This window comes from Pollachius pollachius, assembly GCF_949987615.1.
Source record: "Pollachius pollachius genome assembly, chromosome: 1".
Lineage (NCBI taxonomy): Eukaryota > Metazoa > Chordata > Actinopteri > Gadiformes > Gadidae > Pollachius > Pollachius pollachius.
Window position 1 is genome coordinate 36,360,965 of NC_136934.1, and position 19,913 is coordinate 36,380,877.

Here is a 19,913-nt window from a genome sequence, read left to right on the forward strand (position 1 = left end):
TAAACTGGCTAGAAATTTCTTTCCCACAATTCACCACGAGGGGATGTGAGGCCGTCGTGACGTATAATGGCATCCTAGGGAGGGGATGGGAAGAAACTAATGAGCATCCAACGGCATTAAAGATATAAACCATCACATTCTCAACCCAGGTAAATATAATTTAGACATTTCCTTCTGGATTCAGTCGATCTACTATATAGCATATCCAACGCGGTATCGTGAAATAAATGCGAAATCAAATTCCGGCTAAAAAAAGGCGGAGGTATCCCATCGTCGACAGTGAAGGAGCAAGCTAGTGGTGGCTAACAGGCTAGCATGTTGGCTAGTTAGCACACTGGCTAGCATCTCTCAGTCAGGGGTGGTGAATATCGCTTGTTTGATCATTTTAGTGAGGAGAAAGGACGTTTAATGTGAGAAACGGGTGTGCATTAGGCCGTTTCTCTTTCCGGTTTGACAGACCGAGAGGCTCGTTCCCCAGGCACGCCAGAGCACTGTCTGAAGATGGGCGTCACGTTAGCTTTAGTTTACTATCATGATTGAAGACACATTGGAAGATGCTTCAAGAGAGACATACATGACACAATGGTTCTGCTTGTGAACATCGGGTTAGACTTTTCTTTTTAGAGGGCTAACGTTACCGAGGGTGAAACCGTAGCAATATGTACCCTGCGTGCTTCAGATACTACAAGGTTGTAAACAACATAGTCTTGAATGCACACAGTCCTTAAATGTGGCTGTGGCTCGGTGACAGGCATGTATATTCTCTTCTGTTTTGACTGGTGACTTGAGAAGAGAGCCTGGCCTTTTCACCTTCTTATAAGTTGAGGCTACTGTGGCCTGACTTGCCGCTGGTGTCCCGTGACTTTCTCTGAGGCTCTATCATTGCAATTAGAAACCTCCAGAAGGTAGGGGATCACACCACTGAGTGATGCGATTTCGTTGTTATAACGTTTTCAAATGTTTACTTCTTGCATTGTTATTGAATTTGTTCAATTTTATGCTCATTGCATGTTTTTTGACTTGACATTTAAATTGCAAAACGTAATTAGTCTGTTCATCCAGCACGATTATAATGTATTTGAATTAGTATTTTTTCCTTCAACTGGAGGGCTGCCAATGTGATCAGCGAAATTCTCCAATATGCTGAATCTCTGTAACAATTTATTTTGTATATTCTTCCAGGCACGTACTTCATGAGCGAGCCCTCTTTGCCGCGGCAAGAGTGGCACCTGGTACCATGAGTGAGAATGGCCCTCATACCAAGCCCTCGATGTACTTCGAGGTGAAGGTCGGCCCTCTGGACAGGGATGAGGAGGAGGAGGAAGACGAGGACAAGATCCCCTTCGACAAGGATGAAGATGACGACGACGACCTGATGGCGGAGCCCTCATCTTCGTCAGGGCGTATATACGACCGCACCACGGTGCTCATAGAGCAGGACCCCATCCGCCTGGACGAGGAGGGCGAGGAGGACCACCACCACCACCACCACCACTGCGGCGGCGACGAAGACGGGGTGACCTTCCTCACGGAGGGGGAGGGCGATGAGGATGATGAGGAGCAGGAGGAGCAGCGGTCGCTGGCCTTCATGACCGACGCGGACGGCATGTCCCAGGGCTACGTGCACCACACCATCTCCCCCGACCAGATCCAGTTCATCATCAACCCGGGCAACACGCCCATGCCGCGGAACATCGAGGGCGCCACCCTGACGCTCCACTCGGAGTGTCCTGAGACCAAGCAGAGAGAGGTAGGCTCCATCTCCAGTAAAGCTGGGAGTGCCCTGAAGAACTGAAACCTGTATTGGTTTTTAACAGGGGGATTCAATAGTTTTACACTTGATACTTTCTCATTGTTGATAGGCTACAAAGAGAGTTTGTCATTCTTTGTGTTAAGCTCGTTGAGCAATATATTTTGATAAGCACCCTTCATAAGCTGCGTTGGTTTCTTTTATAGCTGTCAAACACAAGGGTGAGAAGTTAGCTTTAGCATCTATAGTGTGTGGTTGTTTACCTGTTCTCCATGACAGCTTGCTCATCACCTCAGTATAGGGGTTATAATGTCCTGGATCCACAGACAGTCCATTATGTTGCCAGGTGCCCTGAGAGCTCCAGTGAAAGCTGATGAATAGATGAAACACTTCGATTTGCATATGGTTGCTGGGTGGTCTGCCTGCATGTGGTTCTGTGGGCAAGCACCAGCTAATGTTAAACTCTCTCTTCTGTTACGCCTCGTGCCCACTGCACCGTCAGTCAAAGGACGTCGGAAGGCTTGGCTGACGGATGGGGGAGCTTTCCGGAGTCGTCAGAGCCCGAGTAGTGTCACAGTGCTTACATTTGCATACGCGATCTGATTAGAATGCGGATCCGTCGCTGCCGAAAAAGTTGAAAATTTTTCAACTTTTTGACGGCGCCGAAGGCTCCCAACGGAGCGCACGGATCCACAATGCGTTGCGCGTCCGTCCCCATTCAAAGTCAATGGGGATTAGATTGGAACATTTTCTTTTTGACCATTTTGTGTATTTCTCAGTTAAGTTCTCAGTTACAAAGTTTTTTTTGGGAGAGACATGCTGAATAAATACAACATGTTTTCAAACTCAAAAATAATCGTTTGAATAATCATGATTTCAATATTGACCAAAATAATCGTGATTATGATTTTTCCCATAATAGAGCAGCCCTAGCTGAATGCCAACCATCCTATCAGCAAACTGAATGCCTCTATCAGGAACAGAGCCCCCCTGCAACTCTTTAGCTTCTAGACCTTCACTGAAAAAATCAGAGTTGTTGTTGTTGTTTTTTTCCTCGTTGTCATGGTGCTGTCATATTCCGATCTGCCCACGGTAATTTTCTTTGTGCACTGTGTGCTCTTCTAGGGTACGACACAATGCTGTCAGCCCAAGGATATCACAAAGTTGATAGTTCATAGGGTTAATCAACCTATCCATATTGCATTGCATTTTGTACACATTTTGCAGTTTTTAGTTTTTTTACTATGATTAGCGGCTGTGTATTGTTTCTTAACACCAGTTCCTTGGTTCCAATACCGAATGACTATACTTTCAGTTCTTAACTTTCAGTGTTAACACCTTGCCCTTCAATACACCGTAGACGGAAAAACAACCATGGTGAAATCTCTTCTTCAATCTATTCAGCCTTCAGTTTCATTTTCTCTTTTTGTTTGTTCTTCGGATTGAGAGCTGCAAAGACTTTTTCAATCAACGGTGTAATAAAAGTGTTGATTGTTGTTCTGCTTTGGAATACCCCATTTAAAGCCTCCACTCCAACCCACACGCATATCAAAGTGAAACTATTTCACCCTCTCACCCATAATCAGGGCCTGGGAGTCCTTCTCGCAGTGACCGTAATGGCGATTGAAATCAAGACCTCAAAAAATCTCTCCTGTTAATTTCAGAGAATATTTTAAAAAGTGATTGATGTTTTCAAGTTCAAGTTGCTTCAAGCTGCTGCTTGTAATGGAGGTATGACGCCAGTTGAATTTTGGCTTTGCTCAGAAACTTATCAGTACTCCTTCTTAACAGTTTCTGCCTCGTGGTTATCAAAGTCATGGTCACAATTTCATGTTGTGTCACTGAAATTAATTAAATGGCACTAAGCTATGCTTTCTCCAACACAACAAACTCTCGCCAACTCTCATCTTTCCACCGCCGTTTTCTTTCTCATCAACCAAAATGATGGAAAAATAGGGTTAAGGGTGAAATCCCTAAAGCTATCCTTTAATGTTTAATGGGAAAAAGAATTATGCATACATTATGGTGTCAGTGGGTCTGTCATTTAGCAGACTCTTTTTCGAGCACTTTAACCACTACAGTAACCCGCCCTCCCTCCATTTAAATATGCATATTTTGACACATTTGTTTCTGGTTTTAGTGGTTTCAGTTGCCTTACAGATAGTGCTTGGATTGAGTGTATGGCCCAGCCTGTAATGTATTAAACATGATTATATTGCTTTCCCTTTCCCTGCTTAGTTAGTGGGCGGCAGCAGCACGACCTGTTTAAAACAAGAGAGGGATGGGAGGACAGTCACGACGTTGTGGGATACTAGGTGTACTGAGCTGTACTGAGCTAATGATCTGTAGCGCTGTAGCTGCCAAACTGTCTCCACATGCGACCTAGCATAACCAGGAAGCTAGCTACCACAGCTATGTGTTCAAATAGATATGGTTTCATGCTAGGTAATCCATCTTTGAAATTTAAGCAAGCTAAACATATGTGGAAGAATAATCCTAAAATCAACTTGGTAAGATGGAAGGGAATGAGTTAGTGTTTTTTGGGAATGAAAGTGTGCTCGGTTTTTATGTTTTAATGTGATTATGACATTAACTCGGGGGGGGGGGGGGGGGTTGGAGGGGAGTCTGTAAGACTGCAACCTATAGATTCAAAGTCTTGGTTTAAATCCAGGCTGTTACTGACGGTGTGGCTGCTTCTTGTGTGAACGCATCCCTGAAATCAGAGGACGGTAATGCAACAGCTAAGAACATCTGGAGCGTGTTTGTGTATAGGACATGTCCATGTGTCCCCCTCGGTGTTGTTCTTGCATAACGTCTGGTGCTTTGTCCTCCTAAGCGGAGAGGGGACTGCCTGTGTCTGCTGTGGCCTAGGGGCCTATAGTACAAAGCCAGGGTAGAGTGGTGCCCTGCAATAAGCCGCAGGAAGAGGGACAGTTCATAGTAGGGCACTGGAGCCTGGTACTGGGGCTGTCATCTGTACTCACTGGTCTGACTGCTCCACACAGATTACCTTCCAGAGGTTTGCTAGGCAAGTCACTGTACACAAAGGGTGATGATGATGTTTTGACCCAAAGCAGACAGAAGGAGGACTGGGCTTTCAAAATGCAGGGCAAGAGCAGGTGGGTAGAGTTGGCCCAAGATGGCTTGAGAACTACAGACTATTTAAACGTTTATTCATGAGACTTGCAGTGAATTAGTTCTATATGCATGTATTTTAATCATTGTAGGAAGGGGTTGGACATAATAAGGAGGTAGACTTTCGGCCAGTGGTCTGACACCTTAACCACCACACTATTCTGCCCATTATCAAACATTTTTTACTAATATTAACCATGATATCAACAACATGGAAGTACCCCCGAGCCCTACAGTCTGTCTCTCTGTGTGTCCCCCCCCCCCCCCCAGGTGAAGCGCTATCAGTGCATGTTTGAGGGCTGTACACGGACCTACAGCACGGCGGGGAACCTGCGCACACACCAGAAGACCCACCGGGGGGAGTACACGTTTGTTTGCAACCAGCAGGGCTGTGGCAAGGCCTTCCTCACCTCCTATAGCCTCAAGATCCACGTGCGCGTCCACACCAAGGAGAAGCCCTTCGAGTGCAACGTGCAGGGCTGTGAAAAGGCCTTCAACACGCTCTACAGGTAAAGCCTGTGCACTAACAATCTACCACCAGGTCCGTTTGCGATTCTCTTTTCTTGAATTGCTCACATCAGGCTTAGGTAAGGTGTTAATGTGTTGATGTTCTACACAAAGACAATAGACCACTAACTGGTCAAACTACCAAATCGTACCAATTTAAATGCACAGCTTTCCATATGAGTTTTATGTTTTGTGGTTAATGCTACTTGGTGGGTGGATAAAACTATTCCTCGAGGGCCCCCCCAAAGAACCTTTCAATGAAGGGACAACCCCTAATGGCTTTAATATTTTATTTACAAAGAAATGCACTTAAAAGTTTATGTGCATATTTTAGTTCCAACACTTTTGCCTTTGTGACAGGAACTGTTTTTCAAAAGAGTTAGTGGTGTAATTCTTGTACAGAAGGAAGAGCATGTCCCCCTGCTCATAGGTAGAGTGACGCAACACTTTGTATTGCTCATGTCCTTACTCGCACAAGCTACTATTGGCTTTGGCTGGTTCTTAACAGAAATGGTGGTGCTATCTGAAAGTGTGCCAATTCTGACAGCCAAAAACATGAGATGTACTTTATCTTGGCAAGTGGCACATCCTCTGGCAAAGGTTTTGGTTTAGAAAGTTTTCTTTTATGCAGGGCTTAAGAATGGAGGGCTGTATTCAAAAGGCTTCCCTCTCATCAGGGGCGTAGCACCAAATTCTGGGCCCTATATACAATCACAAGTCCTGATCCCCCCCCCCCCCTCTGCTAAAAAAAAAAAGTTTTACTAGCAGGCAGCTACGATGATATTGCAATTTTGTAATGTTGTTGTTGATGACATATGGGGCTAGCTAGCCTATATGCCATTGGTTATTATTTATAATGTAGCCTAATAACGGCTTAGTATTAATTGAATATAGCTTGCTTCACATCAGTAGCCTGCTGTTGCAATATTAGCCTACCATACACTGCATTTATGCTTTACCTTAATAACAAAGGCCTTTTTCATTTTAAATTTTTGCCTATTATTTGCTCTTGCTTTGGGTTGTCTCTGTTGGTTTTAGCAATGATAACGGAGGTAGTTAAGAATGGGGTTTCATCTAGTGTGTTTAAACGTTTGCGCTAACCTTTCTTAGAAAATAAGTCAGAATCTGACTTCATTAATTTTGTCTTCTTTCCCTGTGTTTCTTCACCTTTTCTTCTGAGAGCCGGACTTCAATTTATTTAACTGTGGCTTTGATTTATTGCCGCATCTCAATCCAGGTTAAAAAGGTCTCCCCGTAAGCAAAGTGTGATGTGTGTGGACTGAACCATTTTCACTTTTTGAAAGGGGTGTTAACACAGTAGTCACAACAGTCTTTAATTTTAAAGGTCCCATGAGCATGAAAATCTCACTTTATGAGGTTTTCTAACATTAATATGAGTTCCCCTAGCCTGCCTATCGTCCCCAAGTGGCTTAAACTTGAGATTGTTGTAAAACGAGCACTAGTTATCCTGCTCGCCTTTGAAAAAATGGAAACTCAGGCGAGCTGATTTGGAATGTGGCCCCATATATGTCGTCATAAGGGGCCATGTTACCTCCCCTTTCTATGCCTTGCCCGCCCAGAATTTGGCCCGCCAATGAGACAATGAGTTACGACCGTGCGAGCGTGTGTGTGATTACACACACTGTAACGCAAGTGTTGTACACTTCTTTGTTATTCGGATAACCGTTCTGCTGTTGGTGTTATGGCGCATAAGACGTCGGTTCTTTGACGTCTCTGGTATTTCCACAACGAGACTGTAGTTGGGATTATCTCAGCCATGGTTGAGAAGGAATTGGGGGAAAGGAACTTTGGCTTTGACTCCCTCCCCACGTACATGAACCACGACATGGAGGAGAAAGGGATTGTTGCCCGCGATGTCTCCCGCTTGAGCCCCGCTGGCCGACGCACGCTGCTGTGAGGCACCACCGCCGTGAAGCACCACCGGCAGCAGGCAGAGAGCGGTTCAGTCTACTTCAGATTGATGTTGAAGTGGCAGAACCAGAGACGTCAGAGAACCCGACGGAGTCGTTTATCATTCAAAATATCGTCTCTAGGCGCACACAGCTTTTGGCCATGATAATATGTATTATAGGCTATAGATATCTATGCATTATATGATATTATTTAGATATAGAGCTCCAGGACTGTAACACAAGTGTTGTACACTTCTTTGTTATTTGGATAACCGTTCTGCTGTTGGTGTTATGGCGCATAACACGTCAGACTTTCATCTCTGGTATTTCCACAATGAGACTCGTAGTGGGGGTTATCTCAGCCATGGTTGAGAAGGAATTGGGGGAAAGGAACTTTGGCTTTGACTCCCTGAAGTAAATGAACCACGACATGGATGCATGAACGGAACTGCCCGCTGCCGAGGCGGTGGTCCCTCAGCAGCGAGTCTCCGGTGGGAGACAAATATGGTCAACAATCGCGGGAAACAATCCCTTTCTCCTCCATGTTGTGGTTCAGTCTACTTCAGATTGATGTGGACGTGGAAGAACCAGAGACGTCAGAGAATCTGACGTTTGAGATTCATAATATCGTCTGGAGGCGCGCAATGCTTTTGGCCGTGATAATATATATTATATGATATAGATATCTATGTATAATATGATATCATTTAGATATAAAGCTCCAGGACTCCTGCTGGAGCACCCGGAGTGTTCTAGAATATTTACAGAACACGGCCAAAGGCTGTGTGTGCCTCGCCATTGCGATACATCCACTTTAAACAGAGCGCATGGTACCGTGGCCGCAAGCTGCTCAAGGCCACCCCCCCACCCTCCTCCTTGACCCGCCTCTCTCCTCTCCATTTGCATTAAAGCTACAGACACCGAAACGGCGTGTTTGGAGAAAGCTCAATGTGCGACTGGCTCGTAGTGGCCGTAATTCTGCACCGCGGCTCAATTTCGGGAAGATCTTCAAATACTGTGTTAGGGGCCCACTAATATCTATATTAAAGCATCCATAAAGTAGCATGCTATGGGACCTTTAACAATAATAAACTAATACTCTAAGCTTTTATTTAGATCTATCTTCATTATGACATTTATTTATGTTATTAAACAATTTGAACAACAATCAAAAAATACTTTTTTTAATACAATTTAAAATTAAAATCAAAACTTCCCATGGGCCCCCCTCTGCCTTGGGCCCCCCCAAGCCTACCCGCCTTACACCCCCAGTCCATCGGCCCTGCCTCTCATAATGGGATCAGGGAGATGTTTGATGGCCCTCTTACGCCTCTTGCCCACTGCACCGTCAGTCAAAGGACGTCGGAAGGCGTGGCTGACGGATGGGGGTTGCTTTCCAGGTTCAAAAAGTTGAACATTTTTCAACTTTTTGATGGCGCCGAAGGCTCCAACGGAGCGCACGGATCCACAACGCATTGCGCGTCCGTCCCCATTCAAAGTCAATGGGGATCAGTCAACGGACGGATGCAGTGGGCACGAGGCATTAGGGGTTTGGGTAGGGGGGTAATTGCCACAGTGGACCTACAAAGCAATCTTTGGTGATAGTAATTAGGGTCTGCAAATAAGCAGTCTGGTCTTTGGACCTGAAGGTAAAACAAATGGTAAATATTTGTCCGGAGTGTTTCAGAGTTAAGGTGGCCTGTCTAAGCAAAGACTATCCATTATTACCATTCTCACATTTCTTTTATTTGTTACGCCCCTACGGGTCACCTCTGCGGGTCTTTAGACATGCAAGTATAAACATTTGTAAAAAAGGTTTTTCTGTTCATTTTGAAACTATGGCAGGCCGCGGTAGTCTAGGTAATTAATGGGAAACACTGTCTAATCATACCAGGGTTGAGTCTTCTGGTCTTTTTCATAGCTTTGAAGTTCAGAGCTTTGAGTTCAGACTAGCAGGTCAATAACGGCAATGTTAAAAAAAATTGACATTTTTGTTGTTTATTGCAATTTATGACAACACGATTATTCTCTTTACAACTTTACTTTACCAAATATTGTTTAAAATTACAAAATAATTTTGTCTTCAAAATAAAATGCATTTCTTTCAGTTTTGTTCAAAATATCTTTATATATCGAATCATGAAACCAATATTGTGTATGGTATAGAATCGTGAGCTGAGTGAGTGCACACCCCAAATAATCAAAGGGCAGGGTCCAAAATTACTTAACTAACCTAGTTCAGCTTTTCCCCTTAACATTATGGCTGCCTGAAGGGTAAGGTTGCTGGTTTGATTATCTGACTCCATGGGAAATGCCTGGGCCCAACGCAAAGTAGCCTAATTCTGAACATTGGACAAACCTGTCCACTAGGCTTGGGTGATATCTTTTTCATACTTTCATATCTTCCTGACATTTCTCAGGGGTTTAAGCTTGTCTAGCTTATACCATTGTCTAGCTGTCTAATATGCAGTTTGCCAACTTAGAGTCTTGCTCGGTATATTATTGTGGCCCACAGAATAATGAATAGATAGAGCATAAGCGCCCTTCTTCCAGCAATTCAGTCCCAATCTCAACGAGTACTTGTGCACTTGTTTTATTTTAAGTCTGCAATAGTTTACACCAATGTACAAATATGGAATGTGAGTTGAACCTGTATTATATAAAGTCTATATGCGTTACGCCTACACCGGCTAGCTCCACTGGCCACACAGTATTTCACCTGCTTTTTAGTGTTGTAGAGCAAGCGGGATACACTTCTAAACAGCGATTGAAATCCATTGTGGACACTTTTGAAACGTGAGACTCATCCTAGTTGAAAGCGTTTTAGCAAGGCTATTGTTGTTTAGGGAAGGGTACTTTGTGACTCACCTCTTGTGTTGAACTATTGATCAAACAAAGGCTCTATAGAGAGTAGTTCTGCTGCCTGACTCGTCTCCTGTGAAGATAGATCTCTAGAAACACGGGACTCCTACCAGTGCTCAAGTATTTAGTCCCCCCATCAGATCACTGAAATTTCGGAGCATGACTATCTGTTGAATATCCAATATCTTGCTGACTTTAAATGATATATATACTTTCAAACTACATAACCTGCTATTGAGATGTGTGATTGTCTTAAAACACCACCACAGCAGCAGAATGCTGCTATACATGCCGCCTTCAGTTTTTGTTTTTATTAAGATTGCAATTAACGCTTTATTATAGAGTGAGACAGACAGATGCGGCGATCGGGACTGAGCCTTAACGGCACGCACTCTACCTGGTGAGCCACCGTGGCACCCAGTCACTTTCAGTTTGGGCGATCATTGTCACACGGGGAAACTCCACCTACCCGGGCCAGCCAATAATAATATTCGTTGGTGAACAAACCTACTTCAGTCTCAACAACCATGCAATAGCGAAGTCTTTATTTTTGCCAATGTGTATGTATGTATGTATATGTGTTTGTGTATATGTATGTATATATGTATGTATACACTGTGTGCACAATTATTAGGCAAGTTGTATTTTTGAGGATTCATTTTTATTATTGAACAACTAGTGTTCTCAGTCAATCCAAAATGTTAATGAACCTAAACCTGAATGTTTAAGAAAGAAAAGGTGAGGATTTGTCTTTTTTAAGAAAATAATTATATATGTGCACAATTATTAGGCAACTATTAGTGTGCAGAATTATTATGCAACTAAATGAAAAAACTAACATTTTCCCATCTCACTTGTTTACTTTCATTTGTTAAAGTGAGAATAATAAAACAACTCGAAATTTACAAATAAACCTTTGACATAAAAAAATAAATAAATAAAATCAGTGACCAATATAGCCACCCTTCTTTTCAATAACTGTCAGAAGCCTTCCATTCATGGAGTCTGTCAGATTCTTGATCTGTTCACGATCAACTTTTTGTGCAGCAGCAACCACAGCCTCCCAGACACTGTTCAGAGAGGTGTACTGTTTTCCTTCACTGTAAATCTCCCGTTTAAGCAGGGCCCACAGGCTCTCAATAGGGTTTAGGTCAGGTGAGGAAGGGGGCCATGTCATTATCTTTTCATCCTTAAGGCCTTTTAAGGCTAGCCATGCAGTGGAGTACTTTGATGCATGCGTCCTGCATACAAATCATGGTCTTCTTGAAAGATGCAGACTTTTTCCTGTACCAATGCTTGAAGAAAGTGTCTTCTAAAAACTGGCAGTAGGTTTGGGAGTTGATTTTGAGGCCATCTTTAACTCGAAAAGGTCCAACTAGCTCATCTTTAATAATAACAGCCCATACCAGTACCCCACCTTCCCCTTGCTGGCGTCTGAGTCGAAGTGGAGCACTGTGTCCGTTACTGATCCAGCCACGGGCCCATCCATCTGGTCCATCAAGAGTCACTCTCATCTCATCAGTCCATAAAACCTTTGAAAAATCTGTCTTCAGAAATGTTTTGGCCCAGTCTTGATGTTTCAACTTGTGTGTTTTGTTCAGTGGTGGTCGGGTTTCAGCCTTCCTTACCTTGGCCATGTCTCTAAGCACTGAACACCTTGTACTTCTGGGCACTCCGGGTATGTTGCAGTTCTGGAATATGGCAACACTTGAGGATAATGGGTTCCTGGTAGCTTCACGTTTGATTCTTCTCAAATCTTTGGCAGTTAATTTGCGTCTTTTCTTCTCAATACGTTTCTTGCGACCCTGTTGGCTATTTGCAACAAAACGTTTGATGGTTCTGTGGTCACGCCCCAATAGCTTATCAATTTCAAGAGTGCTGCATCCCTCTGAAAGACTTTTTACAATTTTCACTTTTCAGAGTCCGTTAATTCTCTTTTTCGGCCCATTTTGCCTGAGGAAGAGAAGCTGTCTAATAACTATGCACACCTTGATAGAGTGTTGATCTCCTTAGGCCACACCCTCATTCATTATGCAAATACACATCACCTGGTATGCTTAAATACAATAAGCGCTCAAGTTTATACAGCTTGATGTTTGAAAACATGCATAAAAATTATGATATGGCCAAAATACTCACTTGCCTAATAATTGTGCACACAGTGTATATGTATGTATGTATGTATGTATGTGTGTATATATATATATATATATATATATATATATATATATATATATATATATATATATATATATATATATATATATATATATATATATAATTGGTGTATATATATATATATATATATATACCAAAGTTAAATAGAAAGACGGATGTCCTACCTGCAGTATTTCTGAATACTCTGGTATGCTGTGTTACAACCCAAGCCTCCTGTCCACCCAGTGTGAATGTGTTGATGTAAGGCATGTGAGACATTATAATTATCAAAGTACTTTGTTTCTACAGAGTAGATAGACAAGCCATACCGGTATATCACAAAACTCAAAATTGAATTACTAGTCTTGCCCATTTTCTTCATCGTAAACTGAAAAGCAAATGAGCAGGTCTTGTGTGCTCTCTCCAAACTGCAGCACTGTCTGGGCCTGTTTGTCTGTCGGTTATTAGACTTCCACCGTAGTTAAGCCAGTGTTAAGGAATCCTTCCTCCAAACCCAGCATTTAGCGAGTTGGTCCTCCATATGTGTTGTTAATGAAAGTGTCTGGACTCCGCAGGCTCAAAGCCCACCAGAGACTCCACACGGGAAAGACGTTCAACTGTGAATCAGAGGGCTGCACCAAGTACTTCACCACACTCAGTGACCTGAGGAAGCACATCCGCACCCACACCGGGGAGAAGCCATTCCGGTGAGTAATCCAGCCCCCCCCCCCCCCCCCCACGATTGGTTGATGGGAAAGAAAATCTGGAAATTACTTTTTTTGATTCATTTAATCTGCCAGTCTACCTGGTAGACTGGGAGATTAAGTGCTGTTTGGAGATAGTCATTTATTTTCAGATCCACTCTTCGTCCGATTCCAACACTTTTATGGCAGAGCTTCATCCGTGGATTATTAGGGAGATAGCACATGACTATTTTAGGTCTTGTTCTGTGTTTGATCTAATGGATCCCAATAATTAGTGCTGCGTTGCGTGTCAAGGGGCCCATTCTGAAATGTTCACTCTCAAAGCATTTTTAGCATTTTTAATTTATATGCCTGCATACCTTTTTTGTCGTCCTTTTTAACAAAATGCTGCCGTATCAACGACTTCTTTGACATGGTGTCAACTCGTTTGTAGCCGAGTAAATGTTCAGTTTTGGTAAATGACCGCCTCTTGAATGACTGACCGCCTCTTAAATGACTGACCGCCTCTTGAATAACTGACCGCCTCTTAAATGACTGACCGCCTCAGCCTGTTAACTTTTCACAATATGTTGACGATGAACATTGTGAGGTTCATGTCCACATCTGCATTTAATTTGACAGAAAAAATATGCTACCATTATACTATAGACAGGTAGCCTGGCTATTGCCAATCCAAGCTCCATCGTAGACTGCACGTTGGTCTGGGGAAGCTGGTGTCATCTTCTTCAGCACAAGAGGCGTGATTAATGGGCCTAGTTCAAATGACTCTGCAAGCAATTGGCTGCCTGCCGTCGCTTCACTGTCGTCATTGTGTTAAACCAGCCAATAGCGCGCCAAGGGGAAAAGCCAGCTTGGTGATTGGCTTCTGCAAAAATGTATCGGAAGCAGAAAGAAATGGATTGCTCTTCTCCAGACCTTTCTGCAGGGCAAACTCAAATCGCCGGCAGAATGGGCGGGGCTATCCAGTCTACTAAGCAGGCTCATATATTATAGAGTAATGAATGTAATGCATGTATGGAATTAAACTGAGCGCTCTCACTGGAGCAGGAGAGATTGTTCTGTCTGATATGCATGGTATTCACATCCAATCATTACAATCAATTAAATTCAAGTTTGCAGTTTGACAGATTTACAAATTAGTGGACTATTTTATGATTGGTTCCCGGAATTAATTGCATAATTTCCGTAATGTCTGAGCATAACCACGCCAAATTCAAACCCAATATAAAGGACAAAATTTAAAATTAGGATTGAAAATAATTATTTTTAGTTGCTTACTATTATGTACACTGCAAAAACTCAGCCTAAAAAAACAAGAAAAAAGTATATATTGAGTGATTAAAATGAGTGATTAATTACTTGAAATAAGCAAAATTATCTGCCAACAGAACAGGAAAATTGGACTTACCAAGACCTCTCAAAATAAGTTATATATATATATAACTTATATTGACGAACACAGAGATTGTGACTTCCGTCAGCAACACGCAAGCTGTGTTCGCCAATCTACTTATCGAGTCTTAAAAACAAAATGGCGTCGACGGGTGATCTACTGATGGTATTGTGTGTATAAAATGTCATTTTTAATAAACAATCTGTACACTTACAAAGTTTTCAATGCCTTGTTTTATATGTTAAGACAATTATTTTACTACCAAAGAAGTGTTGGGCTACTTCTAGCCTTTTAAGTGGTTTAAAATAGCGATTTAGTTTTTACCATAACCACTGCACCCTTCGTTCCAAGTTGATAGCGTTTTGATAGAATCGGCTAAAATCAGCCAACTGAAGAAAGCGTCTATATGCGTTTTTTGTGCTCCAAATCGAACGTTTCAACTCGTTATCATACAAAACATATCCCAAATCCATTTTACACCAGAATTACCCTTTAATATATTCAGATGAATAAGGGCAGGCTACTGTACGTGAAAATAACATCCTTGCAAACTTGAAACCTTACGAATGACTAATTTCTTATTTGTAACAACTTATCTTAAAGAGATACACAGAAATGTGTCACATTATCACTTTTTCAGCTGTGTTTTGTGTTCCTTCAAAAAAAAAATCCCCAAGAAAGTATAACAAATAATAACAATAATAATAAAAAAGTGTCCCATTACATGTGCAACCCTACTCAGTGAACTTTTTCCACTCTGCCATAGCCTTTTTGTAGGAAGAAGTCGTATCACAGTCGTGGATGGCGTCCAAGAGGACTTCGGTCTGCAGCACAGACAGGAGTGTTGCGATGCATTTAGGATACGTGAGATGAAAGGCAAAATAACATGCCATGAGATACATCACACAGTCATAGATGTCCTCTTTTGCGAAGACTAGAACAGGCATTGTTCCAATGGCCAGGATGCAGTTCGTTTCGCAGACAACGACGACAGGGCCGGAGAGCGGTCTGGTCTGAAGAAAGGTGTTGGGGTCTTCTGTAGACTGACAAACACACAAAGAGGAAATATGCTCACCATTTTACTCTTTGTATCGTACGGTAAAATAATTTTAAAATTCTTATATAGATGCACAATTTTCTTACCTCAAGGACGTGAAGAATAGCCTCACTAGCATGTCATAACCTCTTGGGTGGAACCACAGGTGATGGGAACTTGTCTGGCAAAGCCTTCAGCATGGTGAGTGACTGCTTTGCTGTTAAAAACAAAAATAGTCTCCAGTTATTAAACAAACATTAATACTTTTATGGAATTATCCATTATCAGTCGGTATTCATTTAACCTTTATTTATACTCAGAGAGAGATCAAATGAGAGATGACCCTCATTTGCAATGATGTAGAGTCATTCACCTTTGTCCAGCAGTGGAGGCCTCATGACTTTTTTGAACACTCCATAAAACTGAGCCTTTGCATAAAAGTCCCCCCACCGGGTCTTCATTTCAGTCATGAAGTGGGAGTTCCCTCGATTGAGGATCCGCTGGAGTTCATCCATTAGCTAACACACAGACAGACATAAGATAAAGAAATATTACAAATTATAATAAAAATCTGTCTATAAAACTTTCTATGACAGTGAAAATATGGGGACCAAAACTAAAAAATGTAATTGACAAATAGGTAAAAAACCATTATAGAATCTTTCCAGACTGAGTTCTGTAAGAACAACCTGAAGGAACCAAAACATCAAACCGCTTAGCTAAACCCCCTGATATAAAAAGCATGTACCAAGGACTGTCATTGACAGAGCTGGCTTCAAAGCAGACTATGCTCATAAATCATAATATACATATGTAAATCTAGGCACAATTTTTTATCTGATTCCATATTGTCACACTATTTGCGATTTGGTCTAGTGTTAACCAGGCTTAAGAAGAATATAGGGCTTTATACATTCAATAGATTTGCTTACATGATCCAGTTCTCTGAAGCAGGGATAAGCTTGAAGGATCTTGGTAGGCCTGTCCTGCTCCTTAGAGACATCAGAGTCAATGAAGGCCCGTCTTGCTTGGAATTCAAGGTCCAGGAGCTGAGAAACATCCTTCTTGTTGAGTCTGGCCTTGGTTTTGTACATCGCCTGTAAACTTTTATAATGTCTTGCCTGGTTCTGTAGGCTCTCAGTAGTTTCTGATGCTAGAAAACATAAACCTCACCAATTAACATTTAAATGTAGACCACTATTACCATTTCTAGACATTACAGTTTAAATGGGGTATTAACAAACAAACACCCATAGTGATTAAAATAGGACAATAACATATGAGTAATCCAGAACAAAAAGGGTTCAAAACAGCATGATGACATTGTACAATATTCCTAAAAATATGGAATTGTCCCTTCTTAAATATATTATTAGAAGTGGCATTAATACTGAAACACAATCCACTGTTTCAATTTGTGTACTTACAATGCAACTGTTCAAACTCTTGGGAGCTGGAACTGGATGGTGGTGATCTCGTCAAGATCAAAGATGAGGAGGTGGACTCGTCAGTGTCGGTGGACATCTCCTGGCTTCCTTGAAAGCAAAGGCTCCGTGGCCTCTTTCTTGAAGGAGTCGCCCCCTGCTTCTTTTTGGGGGTTGTCACATTCTGGACCCTTTTCAAAAGCTGTTTCTTCACAGTTTCCTGACAAGACAGACACACAACAGATTGTGTAATAAATCACATTAAACAAAGTCGTGTCCAGAAATTAAGCCAAACCAGCAGATGCATGTTGCCTACATTGAACTAGATGAAACACCTCCCATTTTAATTGCAAAATGTTTGTAATTTGACTGCCATGCAGTGGAAAACAATGCTGCATCTTACCCACATGTTGGGATACCTGAATAGTGACTTACCCACTCAGCTCCAGTGATCGCAGATCTGTCCCGAAGCATTGGGTAGTAGTCAATGAGACGCTTAGCCATTACAGTGAGTTCACGGCTGCATGGATACTCAAAGCCATCACCTGCTGCTCTCTTAATAGAAATCATGCTTGTTACTGTACTCTGATTAATCGACAGCGAAGCTCTTTGGAAAGCATATATTCTCCCTCTTCTCGAGTACGCTGTTTTTCAAAAAATGTGCTTCTTGCTTGCTCCAATTCTGTGTCTGTGTAAATAACATACTGTGGGCTGACAAGCTGTACAATTCTGCTTGCACCATGTTGGGGTCTTGGGCTTGGAGAGCAGAGGGAGGTGGAGGGAGAGGGAAAGGAAACTGATGAGGTGGGAGTGGGACTGAAATCACTGGTCCCAGAGGAGGTGCCTGATGCGCACAAGTCTGATTCCTGACCCTGTATAAGAGATACATTTATTTAATGGTAATAATATGGCAAAGAACAGTACACTGTGACAACAACCAAACAACAACAAAAAACTCTCAATTGTTAAAACCATCATTACCTTATCTTCATCATGAATGAGTCTCCAAATGTTTCTTCTTCTTAAGAAGTGCTCTGGCCCAGGAAAGAGATCACGCAAGTCCTCCTTAGAGAGGCTGGGCAGCATGTCTGTACTTACATTAGCAGCTGAAAAACACATTTAACAACAAAGTCAATATTTAGGTAATAAGCAACAAATACATAGTTTATACAGGCAAACTGATTGATATGCTGATTGACATAATCTTTCCATTCGTTATGGTCCATTATGCACGGAGCCAGCACCCAGCTCTCGCGCTGCACCGGTTCTGATATATTTTTTCCGCAAGCAATTCGGACACATATCACAATCGTTTTTCATTGATTTTGCGGTGGTCACTAATAGCAATGAGTGCCCTTTGAGTCGGTTTTGGTGAAAAAAATATTAATAAATATTAATGAATAATCATGACACGCAAATGTCTCACCTCTGATGGCTAACAGCGTCCATCACTGTAATAAACACAATTAAACTTCCAAAGACACAGGGGGGGAGGAGCGAGAGAGCGCGGGAGAGAGAGAGAGATCGATCTCTTAGCCAAGAAAGATAAGTTGAGGAAGAAATGGTTGGATTGAACATTCATTCACCGTGACCGCGGCCCGAGCACTCCCGCGACTCTCGGCCGCAACGACTCTTCGCGCCCCGGCCGTGGCACCCCGTGGCCCGGGCACCGTGACCTTGGGCACCGCGACCGTGGCCACTGCGGAATGGGCACCGCGACCGTGGCCACTGCGGAATGGGCACCGCGACCGTGGCCACGGCACTCCCGCCGTGCCCTGTGAACGAATGAAAGAATGGCCTGGGAACCGTGGGCACCGCGGCCCGGGAACCGCGTGCACCGTGAGCGCAGCCACGGCACTCCAGCTTCTCCCGCCGTGCCCCGTCAATGAATGAATGGCCCGGGAACTGCAGGCCCCGCGAAAAGAGATTGCGCGCAGAGGTCTAATTAGGGCTATATATTTGTCTTTGAAATGCAACGGTCTTTTCGCTCAGAGCAGCTGGAACTGAACAACAGCAAGAGGAAGGAGGAAAACGGGCTATGAAACAAATTAGTTTTTTTTCATCGGCCATACTCTAGCTAGCTAGTTTAGCATGCTAACTAGGGGTACGCAACGTGTTGCCCTCTCCCGCATAGTGCATTTTTAAAATAGTTAAAATGTCCGTTTGTAACTGTGCACACCCTTAATAACCTTGCTATCCAACTTTCCAATTCAAATACATGTTATCTGGCTAAGAAGAGGTACAGGTTTAAACAAATATATATAATTAATATGCAAGTATACAATACCTTTCAATACTGTGGTTGTTATATGATCCATGCCCGGGTGTATGGCATCTCTTCCATCATCGTCCATGGCGTAGTTAAAACTAACAAGATTGAATCGCGGTCGCGCAGCTTGTACGGCTTCTGCTTCTGATTGGAGTCTGGCGAAAAGAAAGTCAGCCAGCCGCGTGCTAAAGCTAGCAACGTCCGACTGACCTCATTCCCGCTCTTTCCCATTGGATGGTACCATTTCATAAAGGGGGGTTGCGAGACATTTAAAATATTGTTAATATAGAGAATTTGATTAACTGATGCAGTCATGGGTGAAATTACCTATATTTGAATATGCACTCGTTCCACAGGTTACTCTACTATTTTATGACGAATATATATATATATATAGAAAACACTTGACTCACTGGCCTCCCCTATATTGCTTGATAATGTGATAAACGTCCGCATTATATAGTTGTTGCCGTCATTTTACCATCTTTTCTCCACCCTTTTCATGGTCTGCATTACGAGTGTCTCACTTTTGTTTGGGTTTGTTGAAGTTCAAGATGCTTTGGCGGTGCGTTATCTGCTGCGTTTTTATTACTTTTTCACTAAAACAGTTATTGAGCCATGTCAATCGACTGCACAGTCGCAGCCCCGATTTCAGGTTGCTTTGTGGTATCGACGGATGCAGTGAGGAATATAGAGTGTACAACTCATTTTATCATCATGTAAAGAGAAGACACTCTAGCCACCTTCTTGAAGGCACCAGACC

General features: G+C 42.6%; 1 protein-coding gene across 1 annotated transcript in view; it reads left to right on the plus strand.

The window, feature by feature from the left end:
• Nucleotides 1–42: 42 nt before the first annotated feature.
• Nucleotides 43–19,913, plus strand: part of mtf1 (metal-regulatory transcription factor 1) — a 31,679-nt gene continuing 11,808 nt past the window's right edge. Inside the window, exons 1-4 of the mRNA XM_079745398.1 lie at nt 43–149; nt 1,183–1,750; nt 5,156–5,394; nt 12,900–13,031. Coding sequence (XP_079601524.1) covers nt 1,238–1,750; nt 5,156–5,394; nt 12,900–13,031 — 884 coding nt within the window. The 5' untranslated portion in view covers nt 43–149; nt 1,183–1,237. The remainder of the gene's footprint in view (nt 150–1,182; nt 1,751–5,155; nt 5,395–12,899; nt 13,032–19,913) is intronic.